This window comes from Nicotiana tabacum, chromosome 17 (genome assembly GCF_000715075.1).
Source record: "Nicotiana tabacum cultivar K326 chromosome 17, ASM71507v2, whole genome shotgun sequence".
Classification (NCBI taxonomy): domain Eukaryota; kingdom Viridiplantae; phylum Streptophyta; class Magnoliopsida; order Solanales; family Solanaceae; genus Nicotiana; species Nicotiana tabacum.
In genome coordinates this window covers 107,399,418-107,415,832 of record NC_134096.1, presented here as the reverse complement: position 1 = coordinate 107,415,832, position 16,415 = coordinate 107,399,418, and the positions used below count along the sequence as shown (strand labels likewise).

Here is a 16,415-nt window from a genome sequence, read left to right as displayed (position 1 = left end):
TAATTCTCCTCAACCTCCAAAGGACTTTTGATGCGCGGATTCATCGGAGTTAGTGCTCAATTTCAGCTTATGTACCTATAAGTAAAGCATTGAAGTGAAAACGTGGTATGTCTATGAAATATATTGCAAAATAATTCAAAGATGCCAAAGAAATGATTGGACAGTCGAAACCATCCTTAGAAAAAAAATTCAGATTTTCAAAACTGGAGGTGTCTGCTCTCTGATATCGCATTTGCGATATTTTCTTCGCAATTGCAAAGGCATCAGATTTTCTAAGGACTTGCAAATGTGAAAATCTCTTCACAATTGCGAAGCTAGTGAAGGCTGTCAGTATTCGCAATTGCGACCACCTCTTCGCAAATGCGAAGAGGCCATCGCAATTGCAACCCATCGTCCCCAGCTTTAGAGCAGTCCTTAGACTTGAAAAAAATTATTTTGTTTTTCGATGAAAACACTTTTAAACACCCCAATCAATTTTTCTTTTAGGCATTCAAATAGGCAATAAACATCACACACAACCACGGATTGTAAAAAATTTAAACGATTCGGCCAAGAATCTCACTCGGGCCTTTCATCGAACACATAGGAAGCACACAAACCACCTATATTTTAACAAAACCATGGGTACTTAGACTTCCCCAATTTTCTAAGAAAAGGTCTAGGCTCACACTCTCAACCAACCTCACCCAGAAATCAATACATGATTGAGCAATTTATTTATTTATTTGAATAATTTCTCATAGGGGAAGGACCCATTTGAAACCTAGGTTTTGAGAAACAAATGAAGGAAGAAGAAGAAGGTGCAATGATAAAGCGTTCATACCTGGATGCTTGCACTTAGGAGTAAAAATGAGGGAGTTTTGAAGTTGGGAGAGAGAGATACCAGTCGTTCAGTTCAGTTTCTTTTTGCCTCAAAGGATTTTGCAATTTTTGTTAAACTGAACAACGAGACCCAGTTAAGTCCTTCAGAGGTCGCATTTGCGACCCCACTTTCGCAATTACGAACTTCCAACTTTCAGCAGTAGTCGCAAACAGTTTTCTCGCTTTTGGGAAGTGGGCCTGATTCGCAAATGCGAAGAGAAGTTCGCAAATGTGAATGCTGGTGCTTCTGCAATTTTCAGCTACTGGTTTTGTTGCTCTCCGTCACCCCGACCTACTCAAATCAACTCCAAAAATTCTAAAACTTGGAAGATTAGTTCAAAATAATATATTAAGCTATTTTAAAAAAATAAAATTTCAAAAACGACTAAAAATTTTAAAAACAATGGGTTGCCTCCCACCAAGCACCGCATTTAACGTCGTGGCCCGACGCGGATCAACTTTATCACTTTTCTCGCTACTTGGACGATATGAACTGGGCACCTAACTTGGAATCAAGCTTGTGAGTACGAACGGTGGGGGGTGGTAAATAGATGATCAAGCCAAGCATTAATTTTATCATTTTGCACTTCTTGGCTTTCATGTGAGGAATGTCATTTTGCCTTCTTGTTCCCTCAAATTGTAAGATGTATGGCCTTTGCCTTTCCTCCTCGCAATCTCTTATTGACTCGTGTAGTTCAATTCTCATATCACCGCATAAGTCCAATATTGAAAAGTGCTTGAAATATGACATCAAACCTCCAAATTGTAATTCTTCCCGGATTTTGACAACCTCCTTTTTCCCCGGACTAGAGTCAATCTCAACCATATTTTCAATTACACCGGTTGACTCTAATTTCATATTTTTCTTGGCATCATTAACACTCATGGAGTCGGTTGGCGGAAGTTCAATACTTGATTCCTCAAAATAAAGCTCACTTTCTTCCTCGATGTCGGACTCTTCTTGATCTCTTTCCACACTCTCAAGTTGGTGGGCATAGTGAGCCTCAACCAATATTTTCATTTGATTTTCCAAGGTGCAGATGTGCTCGTCATTTTGATTCAAGCCTTGTTTCAAGTCCTCGAGTGCCAAGCTTTGCTTCTCTTCATTTTCAAGAATGGCCTCCAACATGAGCATCATTTTCTCATTTTGAGCATTTGAGAGTTCTTCTTGTTTTGATCAAGTGCCAAGGAAGGATTTTTAGCTTCCACATTTAAGGAAGGTTCTTGGATATCATTCACTTCCGAGGCTTTTTGGACCTCTAAAGCTTCAAGCATTTCTCCCATTTGTAAGTTTAACCTTTCAAGCACCAAATTATTTTGAAAACTATTTTCCAAAAGCTCCTCCAAGGCATTTTGCTCTTTGTTTCCTCCTTCAAGTAGGCATTCTAACATGAGCTTAAACTCTCTATTTTGACCATGCTCAATTTCTGCCACTTCCATATCCCTATAATTTTCATCATAAAAAGAAGAATTATCATAGCGGGGGCTTGGGGAAGGGAAGGACAAATAAGCGCAATCATCCCAATGACCATTTTAACGACCACACTTATCACAAATACTCCTCTTGTGGGTTTGAGATTGTGTGCACAATCTACCCCGGGAGAATTTAAATAATTTTTCCACGAGTGTGGTTCTCCACAATAGGGACAAGGGTCATCAAAGTATGAACAACTACCATTCGACCATTTTTTATTATATGATGCCATTTTTGTTTTTTAAAACTAAGAAAATAAACAAGAAACAAACAAGAAAAAAAATAGACCAAGGTAAGAAAGATAATTACACAAATATTCACAAGTTTGGACCAAAGCACTTACGCTTATTTCTCAAACAATTTAAATTACGCCAAATTGTTCCCCGGCAACGGCGTCAATTTTGATGACATCCAAATCCACTACTAAAAAGTAAATGGATACAGTCACATGCAATATAATTTACCCAACTATGAGTCGGAGTCGAATCCCACATAGAATAATTTGTAGGCGATTAGGAATGTAAGAGAATTATCACTTATTATGCAATGCCAAACACTTAGAATGGTTGTTGAGAAAATATTATAGCTCAATACGAAAATGTAAACTAACCTAGAAAGCAAGTAAAATGATCAATGGCTACAAACATGGATGCATTGGGAATTACACTCAAGTAACGATCCAATATATTTTATAATTTTATAAATATGAGCGAGTTTATTATTTATTAGCCTCGGATAATAATTCTATATTAGCTTCTCTCGAAAACTAACAAGACTTCCTAATTGAGTTATGGTTTGGTATAGAGTAAAAAAACCCGAACCAAACCGACATACATATATATATATATATATATATATATATAATTTTTATATATACTTTTAAAATTTTATATAGAATTTTATTTAACAAATGTCTAGAAATATTTGAGATTCTCTTATTGGATATAATATTTAATAAAATATGAAGTGATCCATATTTATTAACCTTAAATAATGAGTTGTGATCACTTTCTTATCAAGTGTTAATGAAATGTGTCAATCTCTTTGTTCTTCCATATTCATATGTTAAGATCTATTAAATTCTTATATCTTTTTTGAATTTGAAGTGGTTATTATTATTTAGGTATCATATTGATTTTTATGTTTTATTACTTATTCGGTTAACCTTGAAAGTGTATATATATCAACAAAAAATTATTGTCAGATAACTAAAAAATTAACTATCATGTGTTACTGAGTAAATTCTCCCATAAGAATATTTAATAGATATTATGTTTGTCATTTTTTTAAATTTTTACTAAACATATATTTACTTATCAAAAAATTAATAAAGTAAGATTGAAATAATATTTAAGTAACAAAAAACTCGAAAAAACCGTCAAAACCGAACCAATCAAAATCGATATAATTGGTTTGGTACGATTTTTATCAAAACCGAACCAACCCGGTCCATGTACACCCCTAACAACAAGACATAAAACATGAAAAACAAAGGAATAAACAAAGACAGAATCTGTTGTGTTGATGAAGACACTCACAGTCCCAAAAATACACTTGTATAGGATTTCTATTACGCTATAGAGGTCCAAATTATGCAATTTTAAACAATGCGTATCAGCATATGCTTCTTGATATGCAAAATTTAGCAAGAATTGATGTGCTGGGATTGTTTGTTTCTGCCTTGTTGTTTGAAAATGACTTACTTTTACACCAAAGTAAAATGACCCATAGGACCAACTGTTATGGGAGATAAATGCAAGTCTGTATCAGAATTTATTTCCAATTTTTGTGCAGTCCCAATCCAAAAAATAAATGCATACTACTCTCTTCTTGGATTTCCCAAGGACTACTACAAAGGTTACCTAAATCTACTTGTATTTTCGACTTTGACCCAAAGAACAGTACTAGTTGTTAAAAAAAAAAAAACACTCATGAATTTTGATTTATTTTAGGAAATTTAGTGTCATTATTCATATATAAAGACAAAAGTTAATGAATGAGTATGTTCCCCTGAATTAATAACTTACTGAATTGTGCAGGTTAAGTTCTACTAACTTGTAAGAACAAATTTTGGCTCTTACTGACGTTCCAATTCAAATTTGATCTGTCCCATTTCATATTATGGAATTGTGAAGTTGGTGATTTGAATAAGGTGGATATGAATAATACAACAACTAGAATCAAAAGTATTAAATCGTCTGAACTTCTACTTTAAGAATTTAAACTTAGAGAGAAGGAATGTCTCAAATCATTATTTGATTAAAATACAAGGGAATACATGGGTATTTATAAGAAATTTATGAAATAAAAGGAAACAAAATATGCTAGTAAATCCAAAATTAATGCTACGCAATATTCACAGTTAATGTAGAATATCTCTAAATATACCGTATCTTAACACCTCTTATACACTGATTTTTCCCCTTATTCTAATCCCTCTTGGCCGGTGACAAGTTAGGCAAGTGTTGTGGCCACGTCTTTATTAGTACACCCTCCCTCCGATCAACTTTAATTGATTTTTTTGGCTATTTTTTTGTGGTTCATAATATTTTGTTTTTTCATATATCAATAAGGAGTTAACTTTTTTTCTCTAAAGTTGCCTTTTGGAGTAAAGAGCATATGAGTATTTATTATATTTCCAATAAACAAATTAAGGTTAATATGATCATTTTCATTGTTAATTAATGCTAAAAGGTGAATTCCTTAATATGTATGAAAACAATCAAAAAATCAATTAAAGTAGACCGGAGGGAGTATAGAGTAGATCTAAGAACATTTCACTAGCAAGTAGCAGGTAAAATCACCACATGTACCTCATTGCAAAAGAATAAATTTACACTTGTTAGAAACAGAATGCTTCTCTAATCAGAAATTTAAAATAAAAAAGCAAAAAAAAAAGGAGGAGAAAAAAGACTACCCCACAAAAAGGAATGAGTGAATGAACTCTCAATATTCAGAACTTCAATTGAATTACATGAAAGAATGGCTCAATCACCTTGTATTTTTTATGATTTACAGATTACCACAAAACAAGGAAGCAAAGCTTTAGAATTGAGCAAATAGAGTTCTTCAATATTTGAGTAGAGTCCTACTTTTCCAGCCAATGAATCAAACCCTGATTGACCAATCAATTCTTGAACATTTTCCAAAGGTCTATGCACCCTACCAGCAATCACTCTGCATACTATTAGAGCCTTTCTCAAAGATAAACTATCATCATTTTCCTCAATAGCTTCTAATGCTCTTCCACTTGTAGAAGCTGTAAAAACTCCAACCCCACCATTAATTTCCTTCTTGATTGAGAATCCATGCCTTAAAATCCTGCAAACTTTGCATTTTTCTGATGTACATAAACTAGAAGCACCATTCATGCCAAGAGAACATTCAAGAGTTGTGCCATAGAATCTTAATAGTTCATTTCCATCGGCTAGGCAACGAGGATGTTTCTTGGCAAGTTTGCTGGCTTTGATCTTTACTAATTCGCGATACTCCTCGAATTGAGCTAGCACTTTCTGCATATTGTGAACCTTCAAGATCCTCTCTATCCCATTTGAATTGTTTTCAGGCTTTGAACAGCTTGTTCTGCATATTATCTCAACAATTTTCCTTGAGGAATCCCCTTCAATAAGTTCTGTTACTGCAAAACAGACAAGAATAAGCTTTAAGGCAACAAATTCACAAAAAATTAATATGTACTGAAATCATTCAAGAGAAGTACTCTATTAGAAAGAATGTTCTTTAATTGCTGCACTGAAAACAGAAATTTGAACCAACTTCAAGAAAATGGATTAGATAAAATTACTCATTAATTTACTCATCAAAGGCAATTGGTAAACATTAGCAATACCACCAAAGGCAGTGGTATAATTGAGAAATTGGATCTCTCCATCATTAAGGAGATGTCTTCTTGGTTGGAAGTATTATCCATCTAACGAATTCAGATACCAGATAGTTGGACCGGTAAAAAGGTAAACATTAACAATAAGCAAGATAGATGTGAATACCAGCATGTTTAGAGAGATGATGTGCTTCAACAGCTTCAAATTTAGCAAATTGTTCACCACATTTATGACAATTCAGAGCTGAAAAGCCATGGGAATCTGCACCAGAAGAAGCCTTAGGCCTAGAAACAATACCACCAAATCCAGACCCTGCTTTTCTTGATAAATTTCCAGGTGACCCTTTTCTTATAGGGCTACCAAAGCCTCTATATTTTCTTGAAGATCCAATATGGTTTCCTCCTGGACCAGGGGTCCCTGGTTTTAAAGTACCCATAAAAGCAGAAATACTCTCAACACTATTTCCACTACTCCCATTACCATCTTGGAAATTACAACTAGTAATCTTGAGTTCACATGTTGAATTGCTTAACACAACTTCATGTGTAATTGGATTCAAAAGCTCACTGCTTCCAATAGATCTTGGACTTTGCAATGGTGGCTTCTCCATATGCCTTTTACTTCCATGTATAACATCTTTCAGATTTGCAATTGACCTTGAACAACCTGATCTACTTACCGTCTTTTTCGTCGATATTTTGCTTAAAGTTTTGCCATCAGTTCTTGGATCATGAACATCTCTTAGCTCTGATTTGCATTGCAATGATCTCTTTAAAGCAAACCAAACTGCTGGCATTTTTTTTCCTCCTCCTGTCTTCTTCTTTGACCTTCAAACTAAAGAAATCTTGAAAATATACATTGATCCAAAGTTTGGAGTATAAACTATTGGTATTGGGAAGGAAAAAAATTTGTTAAGAAAGGAAATCTTCCCTCCATATATTTTTTCCAGTTTGAATAGGGAAGTCACCATTTCTGTAACTTTGTGTCCTATAATGTACTAACCATAATAAATACTGTAGTATACTAAGGTTTAAATTTATGGGAACTTCTTTAGATACATTATTCAGACTTCCTTGCAATGAAACCAACACAACACGTTTAATATTCTAACATTCATTAGATAAATCAGTATCGAAGTTATGGTCTTTAATTGCGGGTTAATTAATGATAGCGATATTATTCAATGGGAAAGAAGAACTCTGCCGTAGAATCATCCCACAACGTGACACTAATGTACAAACTAATTGGGAAAAGACAATTACACCCTCGTCCCATTTCATCTGATTGAATACAGAACTTAAAATATTAATTTGATTTGTATATCTTATAAATAGTAGAATTAATCGTGTCAAAATTTAAACTTGTTAATTTAAAGAAATTCGAAGTCTAGTAATTTGTAAAATTTACAAAAATAATAAGTACATTAATCATGTAAATATGAGGGCATTCCGAACTAGAAGAGTGTCATATTAATTGAGATCAATGCAATAGGATTAGAATTGAGAATAAACACGTAGATAATGTGGAATAAATGCATGGTCCTTGGTACAGAAATTCAATTAAATACAGTAAGTTGTTAGTTATTGACAATCTAGAGTTAGGAGGCATGTGACGTCTGTGTGTGGACATGGAATATTTAATATGGAAATTCAGATTAATTGTTGAAAATATTTGAAGGACAAACCAAAACAGTACAAAGACATGACAACAGAAGGTAACAAAGTACTTCATACGACATAACTTTTGAGAAAAAAAAACTGCATAACACATGTAAATGCATCCATCAATTAGAACTTTTATTGAATGTTTGTTGTTTTAAAGATGAAACGAAACAAAAAAAAATCGATATAGAGAGGCTACACTTGAGAAAATTTAAATAATGAAACGTGCCAAGTGAAATCATAAAAAACAATTTAATTACGAGGACTACGACAGTACCCAAACTCACCAGTGCTGAATGTTGAGTTTGTATACCTGCACTCTCTCAAAAAGCCAGAACTATATTAATGTTACTAACAACATTAAACAAATGTTTATACTACATTCGCACGCATAATTTGACACAATGGAATAACGAATCCTATATTTTATGCACCCATTAACTTTAAATTTTGAACATATTTATCCTAAAAAGAGATACTGGAAAATCATCCTATGAACTAAACTTCATTAGCGAACAAATCTATATGGAAGACGGCTAAATTACGTCTACATTGTCATAATATGAAAATCACTTGATCAAATACTTATGTGAAGGAGTGGATTCGATCATATTGAGTACGTGTACGACGAATTGCGGAGCCATAAGTTCTAATAAGGGAATTCTAAAAAATATAAAAATGTCACATGATTCGAACCCTAAAGCAATTTTTAAATCAAATTTCTCATTACGATAGAAACTCCTCTATATTAAGAAAATTCAACAATCATATATACAAAATTTAATTTTGTCCTACTTGCACAATATAATTTTAAGCCTACGGGAATTCAATTGAACCCCTTTGTTACCTTTAGCTCCCTACACCTATTGTCTTCGGTTTGACACAAACCCATAGGCATACACGCATAGATATACACGTATACCTTTTCTTAACAGTAACAACAATACTAAAGGATATGATCCAACATTAAAAAGTTTGGTATTGTACCTCTTGGACGCAGAAGCGAATTTAAGATTTGAATTTTATAAATTTCTACCGTAATCTCAAATTAATATACAATAATTGGGTTCCCAATTAGATATTTATAAATATTTAGTGAATTTCTTAATAGAAATACGTCTATGCAAAAGTTACTGAGTTCCGAAAACCCAGCAATAACAACACTCTAAATCCGCCACTGCTTGGATGTGTCTACCGTCTAAAGAGGTAACTTACAGGAAGAAGAAAGATTAGGACATAGTGCTAATTTTGCAGGTTGGAGGGACCGATTTCTATCTTTGTGCATGTACATCAATAAATACTGGAACGCATCTGCTTCTCCAAAATCCCATTTGATCTAGAAATTGACCACTGATAAATTAAGGGGCCCCATTTATATTCAATTTCTATCTACCATTTGAGATGAAGTCCGCCGCATTCAATTCCTCCCAACATCCTTTATTTAATGGTCTTTAAGATAAGAATAGAATCACAATATTTGTATATACTCTAATTCGGTAGGTATTTGTCAAACGCATAAAAAGAATTGTGCCTGGGCAGTTTAACCTACTTCTAGTTGTTTGGGGAGGTTTGGGGGGGGGGGGGGGAACAAAAGTTACCCCACTTGTCGACATGTCACCTGCAAGACAAGCAATAAGTTGTTTGCAAGAAATGTTACACGAAGTATCAATAAAATTCAATCAGACACGTCTATTTATTTGTCTTAGCTCTAGAATAAGAGCAAAGACGATGTACCTGGTTCGCCTAGGCATGGTACGAGTAACTTGTCAAGAATTACTCGACGTCACATATTTTTCTTTTTAAAATTGGTGCAGTCACTACTCGTTGAAACTTAATATATCAGCATGTCATCTCCTTAAACCCCGTTGAGCAACTAAAGTAAAGAAGAAAGTCCAGAAATGATAGCACACAAAATATTGATATACTGGAGACAGAAATCTCACATGGCCATTGACCACGATCTTGCATGTTGGTTAGAATTCTTCATCAATTCTTCCTAATTTTTGCTCCTTTCCTACACATACTACTGGTTGGTTTCTGTGTACCCGTAAAACGGTACAGTTGAATTTATACGTGATTTATAGACAAGTGAATTAATTTGATCCTAAGATAATAGATGAATTAGACAAAAATATAATACTTAGCCTTGAAATTAAGATAAAATAGCAGAAATAGCAATTTCGGGAACAAGGCTTCCGGGAACAATAGCAACAATCTCAGTAAACAAAAAGATAAAATTACATTAATCTTTGAATAGAGTGTAGCGTGTGTTTGCCAGAAAATTCGTATCATTTTCAATGATAATAGAATTCACTATTTATAACTGCACCTAGGAAACAAGGTCCTAGGATCAAGCCACTCTTTAATGTCAGTTACGAGGGCCATTGAAGAATGTGTAACGACAGACAGTGAATGACATATTCCTTGTAACGGGCCGTATACTTAATGCTGTAGAATATTCCTCACTAAATGCTACCGGGTAGCAAACATTTATTTCAGCTTTATGAGTATCATTCTCTCAGGATCGTTGCTTTCGGATTCAACTATCTTCGTCTCCACATGTCACTTCCACATGCGTTCATTTAATATAAACATATTTTACCCTATACATATAGTCCCCCTGTTTTTCGGTGGCATAACACTGTGTCACCGGGAAGTTGGTAGAGATACCTTTCTTGGCGGAAAATTCTCTAAAAAAAAATTTTGACGGTTGATTAGACGCACATCTCTCCGCATTTAATACCCAGCACACGCGTCATCCCACAATTCAACATCGCTTTTGCCGGTTATTGAGGTAATTATGGCCATGATTATAACGGCTTATTCCTTTACTTATACGCATCAAACTTCTTCATTAACACTTCATAATTCTTCAAACTTTCTCAAACTCTCTTCATTCAACTCGTACTTTGTCTTCAACCTCTCTTTAACCTTCTTCTTAAGAGAAAAGCTTTTCCTTCTTTTCTAATAAATGGCTTCTTCTTCTAAGAACCCTGGTTTCTCAAAGAACAAAAAGTAAAGCTGACGAGACTGCTCATCCTACGGTGAGAACCATCATTCCCAGAAGTCTTGTCACAACTAAAGACTTTGAAGAGAAATTTTCTTCTGCTAACCCTCGTACATGGGCCGTTAGTGTATACCCTTCTTCCATCCGTCCTTTCAATATTCCTGCTTTAAAGGGAGACTGCCATTTCCCAAATTTAGACATTATCGCTCCGAGCCTGGCAAAGTGGATAACCTTACCCAAGAAGGATTTTACGTACTTCTATACGTATCCCTTTACTTTGGGGGCGTTTTCTTTGAGTAGTGAGCTTGACTCTGTCATCATGGAGTTCTGCATCCGCTACCAAGTATGCTTGGCTCAAGTAAGTCCTTTTGTGTGGAGGACAGTTGCTTGTCTTCGGCGTCTGTGCCAGGAGACGGGAAATGAGCTAACCCTAGCTCGATTGATGAACCTTTATTCCTCCAAAATCTTCTGCGGGGGAATAATAAATTTCAGCAAGCGTGGTCACCATGCTCTACTATCTAGCATGGATGATGACAACGACCGTGGGTGGATGGAATGGTTTGTTGCAGTCGCCACCAGCGACATCATTTCAGCCACGCCTTCATCCTTTCCAGAACTATGGAACCGCACTCGTAAGTTCCTCGTTTATCTTTTCTTTCATTAAAGATCATCTCATATCATTGTTGACCCTTCTTCTTTCGCCTGTTTCAGCAACTCGATGGGTACCACCTAGGGTTGAAGTCTTGGACCAGTGGGTCTTGAAAATCTTGGACGTCACTACGCCCGAGACCTGCACGTGGAAAGAACTAATCCTGAAATACGGGTGGAAGGCCAAAAATCATGGTAAATTGGACTTATCTCGTCTTTACTTTCGTGTAAGGAAGTTGATTAACCTTTCTCTTTTGTTGAATTCAGGTCTACCCCAAGGTTCGGTTGTCGTCCCCGAGGAGGACGTTTTGGCTAGTCCTGTTGATGCAGCGAGGCTGCTGCAGGAAGCTATTATCCGAACAAGTATCTCCGGGCCTGCTTCTGGTGCAAGTGCTTCTTCTCGGAGTCCACAACCGGAGAACAAACAACCAAAAAGAAGACGTTCCTCCGCGGCCGGGGAAAAGAATAAAAGGGCGAAGAATGCCGCCCCCGAGTCGTCTTCAGAAGTTGTGGTGACGAGCCCCCCGCCCGGGCCGACCATAGACACTATGATGATTGACGACAATGATGGGGAAGCCAGCAAGTATGGGCTTCTCTACATAAAAGACGACGTCCTTACTCAGCTGAACAGACTGCTCAATCTATTAAGTTAGTTACACCAACTAAGGACGATGCCTCGACGCTCTCGGGGAGTTTGAGATGGTGGAAAATGCCAACTCCCATTTCCGGATCCCAGTCGCTGCGCCCAGTACCGTGAGGCTGAGTACCGGGTTCATACCGTACTTCGGTTGACGAGCAACCAACAAACAGTATTGCGCTTGCCGCAACCACTTCTCATCTTTCAATGCCATCAACTTCATCTCCCTCTTCAACAACTCTTCCTCTACCACTAGCAACTGCTACATCATCTCCACCGGCTGCATCTGTCCAAGAAGAGGATGTTCCTCTCCCCCCGTCCCCATGAGAACTTGGGGCAAAATTATGCCGCCCCCTCAGAAGATCCACAAAAGAGGAGGAGCGTTACTCACTTGGACTCTACCAGATGCAATCTGTTGTCCCGGCCAGTGGAACTTGCTAACTATCTAAAGCCTTTGGCTTCAGAAAAAGATAGGGAAAAGACACAAGCTCTCTCGGGAGAGTGTTTGTTGAACAATGTTGTGCATAACGCCGCAGCGGTATATTCTTTGTTTCCTTCGTTATCTCTTCTATCTTTGATATAGTAGTATTTTGAGTTTGCCTTTTTTGTTTCGCAAGCCAATTTCCTTGCTTCTGAGGGCCTCCAAAGGTTGATTCGAGATAAAGAGGAACTTACCTCCGAGCGGGATAAACTTTCGGCCGAGCGGGACAAAACTGTTGCTCGCCTCTCTAAACTGGAAGCTAAAGCTGCTGAGCCCGTTGTGTTGGAGGCTCGTTTATAGCAAAGCGAGCAAGAAGTAGAGACCCTTAGCCAATAGATCTCCCCGTTGAGGGTTCAATTTGAAGAGGCTAGGGCCAAATGGGCTGAAGTCCATAGTGTCGTTCTTGCTGCATCCAATCGCGAGGCTGCCTTTGCTGAAAGATTGAATAATTTGGAGGCGGCCTTAAACTCCAAAGCTGAAGAACTTACTGATGTCGGGGCGAAGTATGCCCAATTGGAGGAGAAGCATAAGAAGACCATTGAGCATAATAGAATTTTCAGCTTTATTGTCTATGACCTCGATGTCAGCCTCCGATCAGTTAAATCTGCGCAGGAGAACCTATCTGCTGAGGTCGGCCACCTTAGAGAAGAACTTCAGCGCCGATCGACTTCCCTCATTGTTGAAAAAACATATGCTATGTACAACATGAGGAGAAAAACCTTGGAAGAGGCCAAATTATGTGTCATTAATTTTCATGTCGAAATCGCTAAGGCCCGTGAGCTGGAGTTAGATGCAAAAAGGGGTCTTCCGGCCCGGCCTGATGCTACCGATTCTTCTGGTTCCGATTCTGAGTTCTCGGGAACTGAAGAAGAAACAGAAGGTGATGATGCCGAAGGTCAAAATGATGAAGGCCAAAATGATGAGCCAATGGCGGATCCATCCACTTCTCCTGGGGGCGCATATGCTTCTCTTTATTCGGGTCCCGGAGATGCAGTAGCTTAGTTTTTGTTTTCTTTTCTTTTCAATATTTTGTATATGTACTACTTTTGATGTGAAGAGAAGCACTTTTTCGCTTAACTATTGTGTGAATTCTTCTTTTTGCATACTTTTTATTTGTGCAAGTCTCTGCGTACTTTTCGTTTAAGTATATGCTCAAGTTTGTTTTTTGCATCTTTTTTCGTTTAAGTGTTTGCGCAAGTTTGCTTTTTGTGTCTTTTCATACAAGGCTTCGGGTGTATTTTCCCCTAAAGGCATTTGGATTCCGGGCATAAGTTCTTCTGAAATCAACCCTTTAACGTGAGGGTTTTCATAAGAGAGGGCCCTCTTATGTTTACGGTGCTCTTGAAGAGGACATATCCTATTCATTACGGCACTAGAATTTGAAGTACTTGTTTAACTTTCAAATGACAAATTGATTTCATCGTTTAGACAAGAAACAAGATAAAAATAAAAGGACTTTACTTTATTCCTTCCATTTTCAAAAATAAATAAGCATTCGTTGTGCTAAAAAGAAATTGACATTTCTTGTGACTAACTTGTACAACTTGTTTCTACTGGGCTGGCCACGCAGTCCCCGGTCCCGATGATACAACTATGCTTTCGGGTTTCGTATTCCGGTCGAAACGGCAGTCGTTGTTGCCGTATCCTCATATCATTCCCCTCCTCCAGTGTTCGAATGCGAAGAAAGTGTGTTTGAACACTGGAAGTTTTACACCTTCAAGGATTTCACTAATGAATTGCTAGATAATCTTCAGTTCGGTAACAAACTTCAATCCCCCCTTAGGAATTTATGCTATCGAGCCAAATACTATCTAACAATCCCCTAGTGGATTTCACTTGTGAACGGTCAGGTAATCTTTGTTCAATAGCAAACTTAACTTCCCGGTAGAAACTTTGCTACCGAGCAAAAGATTATCTAACCGTTTCGGAGTGGTTCTTTGCTTGTGTGCCTTGTCATTAAAAGGTCTTATTGCTGTTGTTGAAACTTCCTTTGTAGTATGCTTTCCGTTGTTGTCTCGTTAAAAACCTTGCCAGAAAAACTCAATTGGGACAAAAACTGAACGTAGGAAAAAAGAATGCAGTACATACTTTCAATACAAGTGATGTCCATCAGCAGTAGTATCTCTTGAGATGTGCCACGTTCCAGTTGCTTGGCAACTTTTCTCCATCTTGATTCTCCAACTCATATGATCCTTTCCCGGTGACAGCTGAAACCCGGTAAGGTCCTTCCCGTGTTGGACCTAACTTCCCTGCATTGAGTTCCCGGGTGTTTTGAGTTACTTTCCTTAAAACCAAGTCTCCCACTTTAAAATAACAGAGGTTGGCTCTTCGATTATAATATCTTTCCATTCTCTGCTTTTGATTTGCTACCCTTATATGCGCCAAGTCCATGCGTTCATCAAGCAGCTCCAAATTGACCAACATTGCTTCATTGTTTGCTTCCTCAATTTCCTGGAAGTATCTCAAGGTAAGCTCCCCTACTTCCACCGGGATCGGGGCTTCTGCTTCGTACACAGGGGAAAAAGTAGTCTCTCTCGTGCTTGATTTGGTCGTTGTTTGGTACGCCCATAATACACCGGGCAACTTCTCGGGCCATTTGCCTTTAGCTTCTTCCAATCTATTTTTGAGATTTTGTATAATCACTTTGTTCGTTGATTCCACTTGACCATTTGCGCTCAGATGATAGGGAGAAGATGTGATCTTTTTGATTTTCAAGCCTTCAAGGAACTTCGTGACCTTTGTGCCTATAAATTGTAGCCTGTTGTCGGAGGCTATCTATTTTGGTATCCCAAATCCGTAAATTATGTTCTCCCACAAGAAATCCACCACTTCACGTTCACCGATCCTCTGATAAGGACCTGCTTCAACCCACTTAAAAAATAGTCAGTTAAAATCAAAAGAAACCTTACCTTACTATAGGCCGGTGGTAGTGGTCCAACGATATCCATTCTCCACTTCATGAACGACCATAGAGACAAAACTGAGTGCAATAGTTCTGCTGGTTGATGTACCGACGGTGCGTCGCGTTGACACTTATCGCATTTTTTGAACAAAAGCTTTGGCGTCTTGTTCCATTCGAGGGCAATAGTATCCCGCCCTTACCAATTTTAGTACTAAGGAGTCTGCGCCCAAATGATTTCCACATATCCCTTTGTGGACTTCCCGCATAACATAATTAGCTTCGGAGGCTCCCAAACATCGGGCCAGCGGGCCTTGGAAAGATTTCCTGTACAATTGGCCTCCTTTGAAACTATAACGTGCTGCTTTAGCGTGCAGCGCCCGGGACGCCTTGGGATATTCAGGCAACTTTCCATGCTCGAGGTAATCAATGATCTCATTCCTCCAATCCCAAACCAAATTAGTCGCGTTTACCTCGTAGTATCTATCTGCGTCCAGAATCGAGTGCATAAGCTGTACGACCGTACCTGAGTCTGATCCCTTCATTTCCGTTGACGAGCTAAGGTTAGCTAATGCGTCCGCTTCTGCATTTTCCTACCTCAGTATATGCGTAATTGACCACTCTCGGAACCGAGCAAGCAGAGCTTGAACCTTCACTGTGTATTGTTGCATGCGTTCCTCTTTGGCTTTGAAGATCACGTAGACCCGATTTCTCACCAGTTGGGAGTCGCATTTGATTTCTATGACCTCACAATCCAGGCCAATTCAAGCCCTACAATCAAAGATTCGTACTCCGCTTCATTGTTAGTCAGAGAAACCGTTTTTATGGCATGCCTTAGGGTTTCTCCCGAAGGGGTGGTTAATATTATGACAAGCCTGGACCCTTTTACGTTGGAAGCTCCGTCCGTA

At 37.8% G+C, this 16,415-nt stretch overlaps 1 protein-coding gene across 1 annotated transcript; it reads right to left on the bottom strand.

The window, feature by feature from the left end:
* Positions 1 to 5,123: 5,123 nt before the first annotated feature.
* Positions 5,124 to 7,182, bottom strand: LOC107816472 (uncharacterized). Its single transcript, XM_016642196.2, has 2 exons — positions 6,340 to 7,182; positions 5,124 to 5,972 (listed from the first exon to the last, which is right to left on the bottom strand). Exons 1-2 carry the CDS (start codon positions 6,968 to 6,970, stop codon positions 5,341 to 5,343), a joined length of 1,263 nt encoding a protein of 420 aa, XP_016497682.1. The 5' UTR covers positions 6,971 to 7,182; the 3' UTR covers positions 5,124 to 5,340.
* Between the last annotated feature and the right edge of the window lie 9,233 nt (positions 7,183 to 16,415).

What these genes read in the sequence shown, in the direction of transcription:
- LOC107816472 (XM_016642196.2), bottom strand. Translation starts at nt 6,970, where the DNA reads ATGCCAGCAGTTTGGTTTGCTTTAAAGAGATCATTGCAATGCAAATCA. An exon ending in TCATCTCTCTAAACATGCTG is followed by an intron (nt 5,973 to 6,339) that starts GTATTCACATCT and finishes TCTGTTTTGCAG; the next exon opens with TAACAGAACTTATTGAAGGG.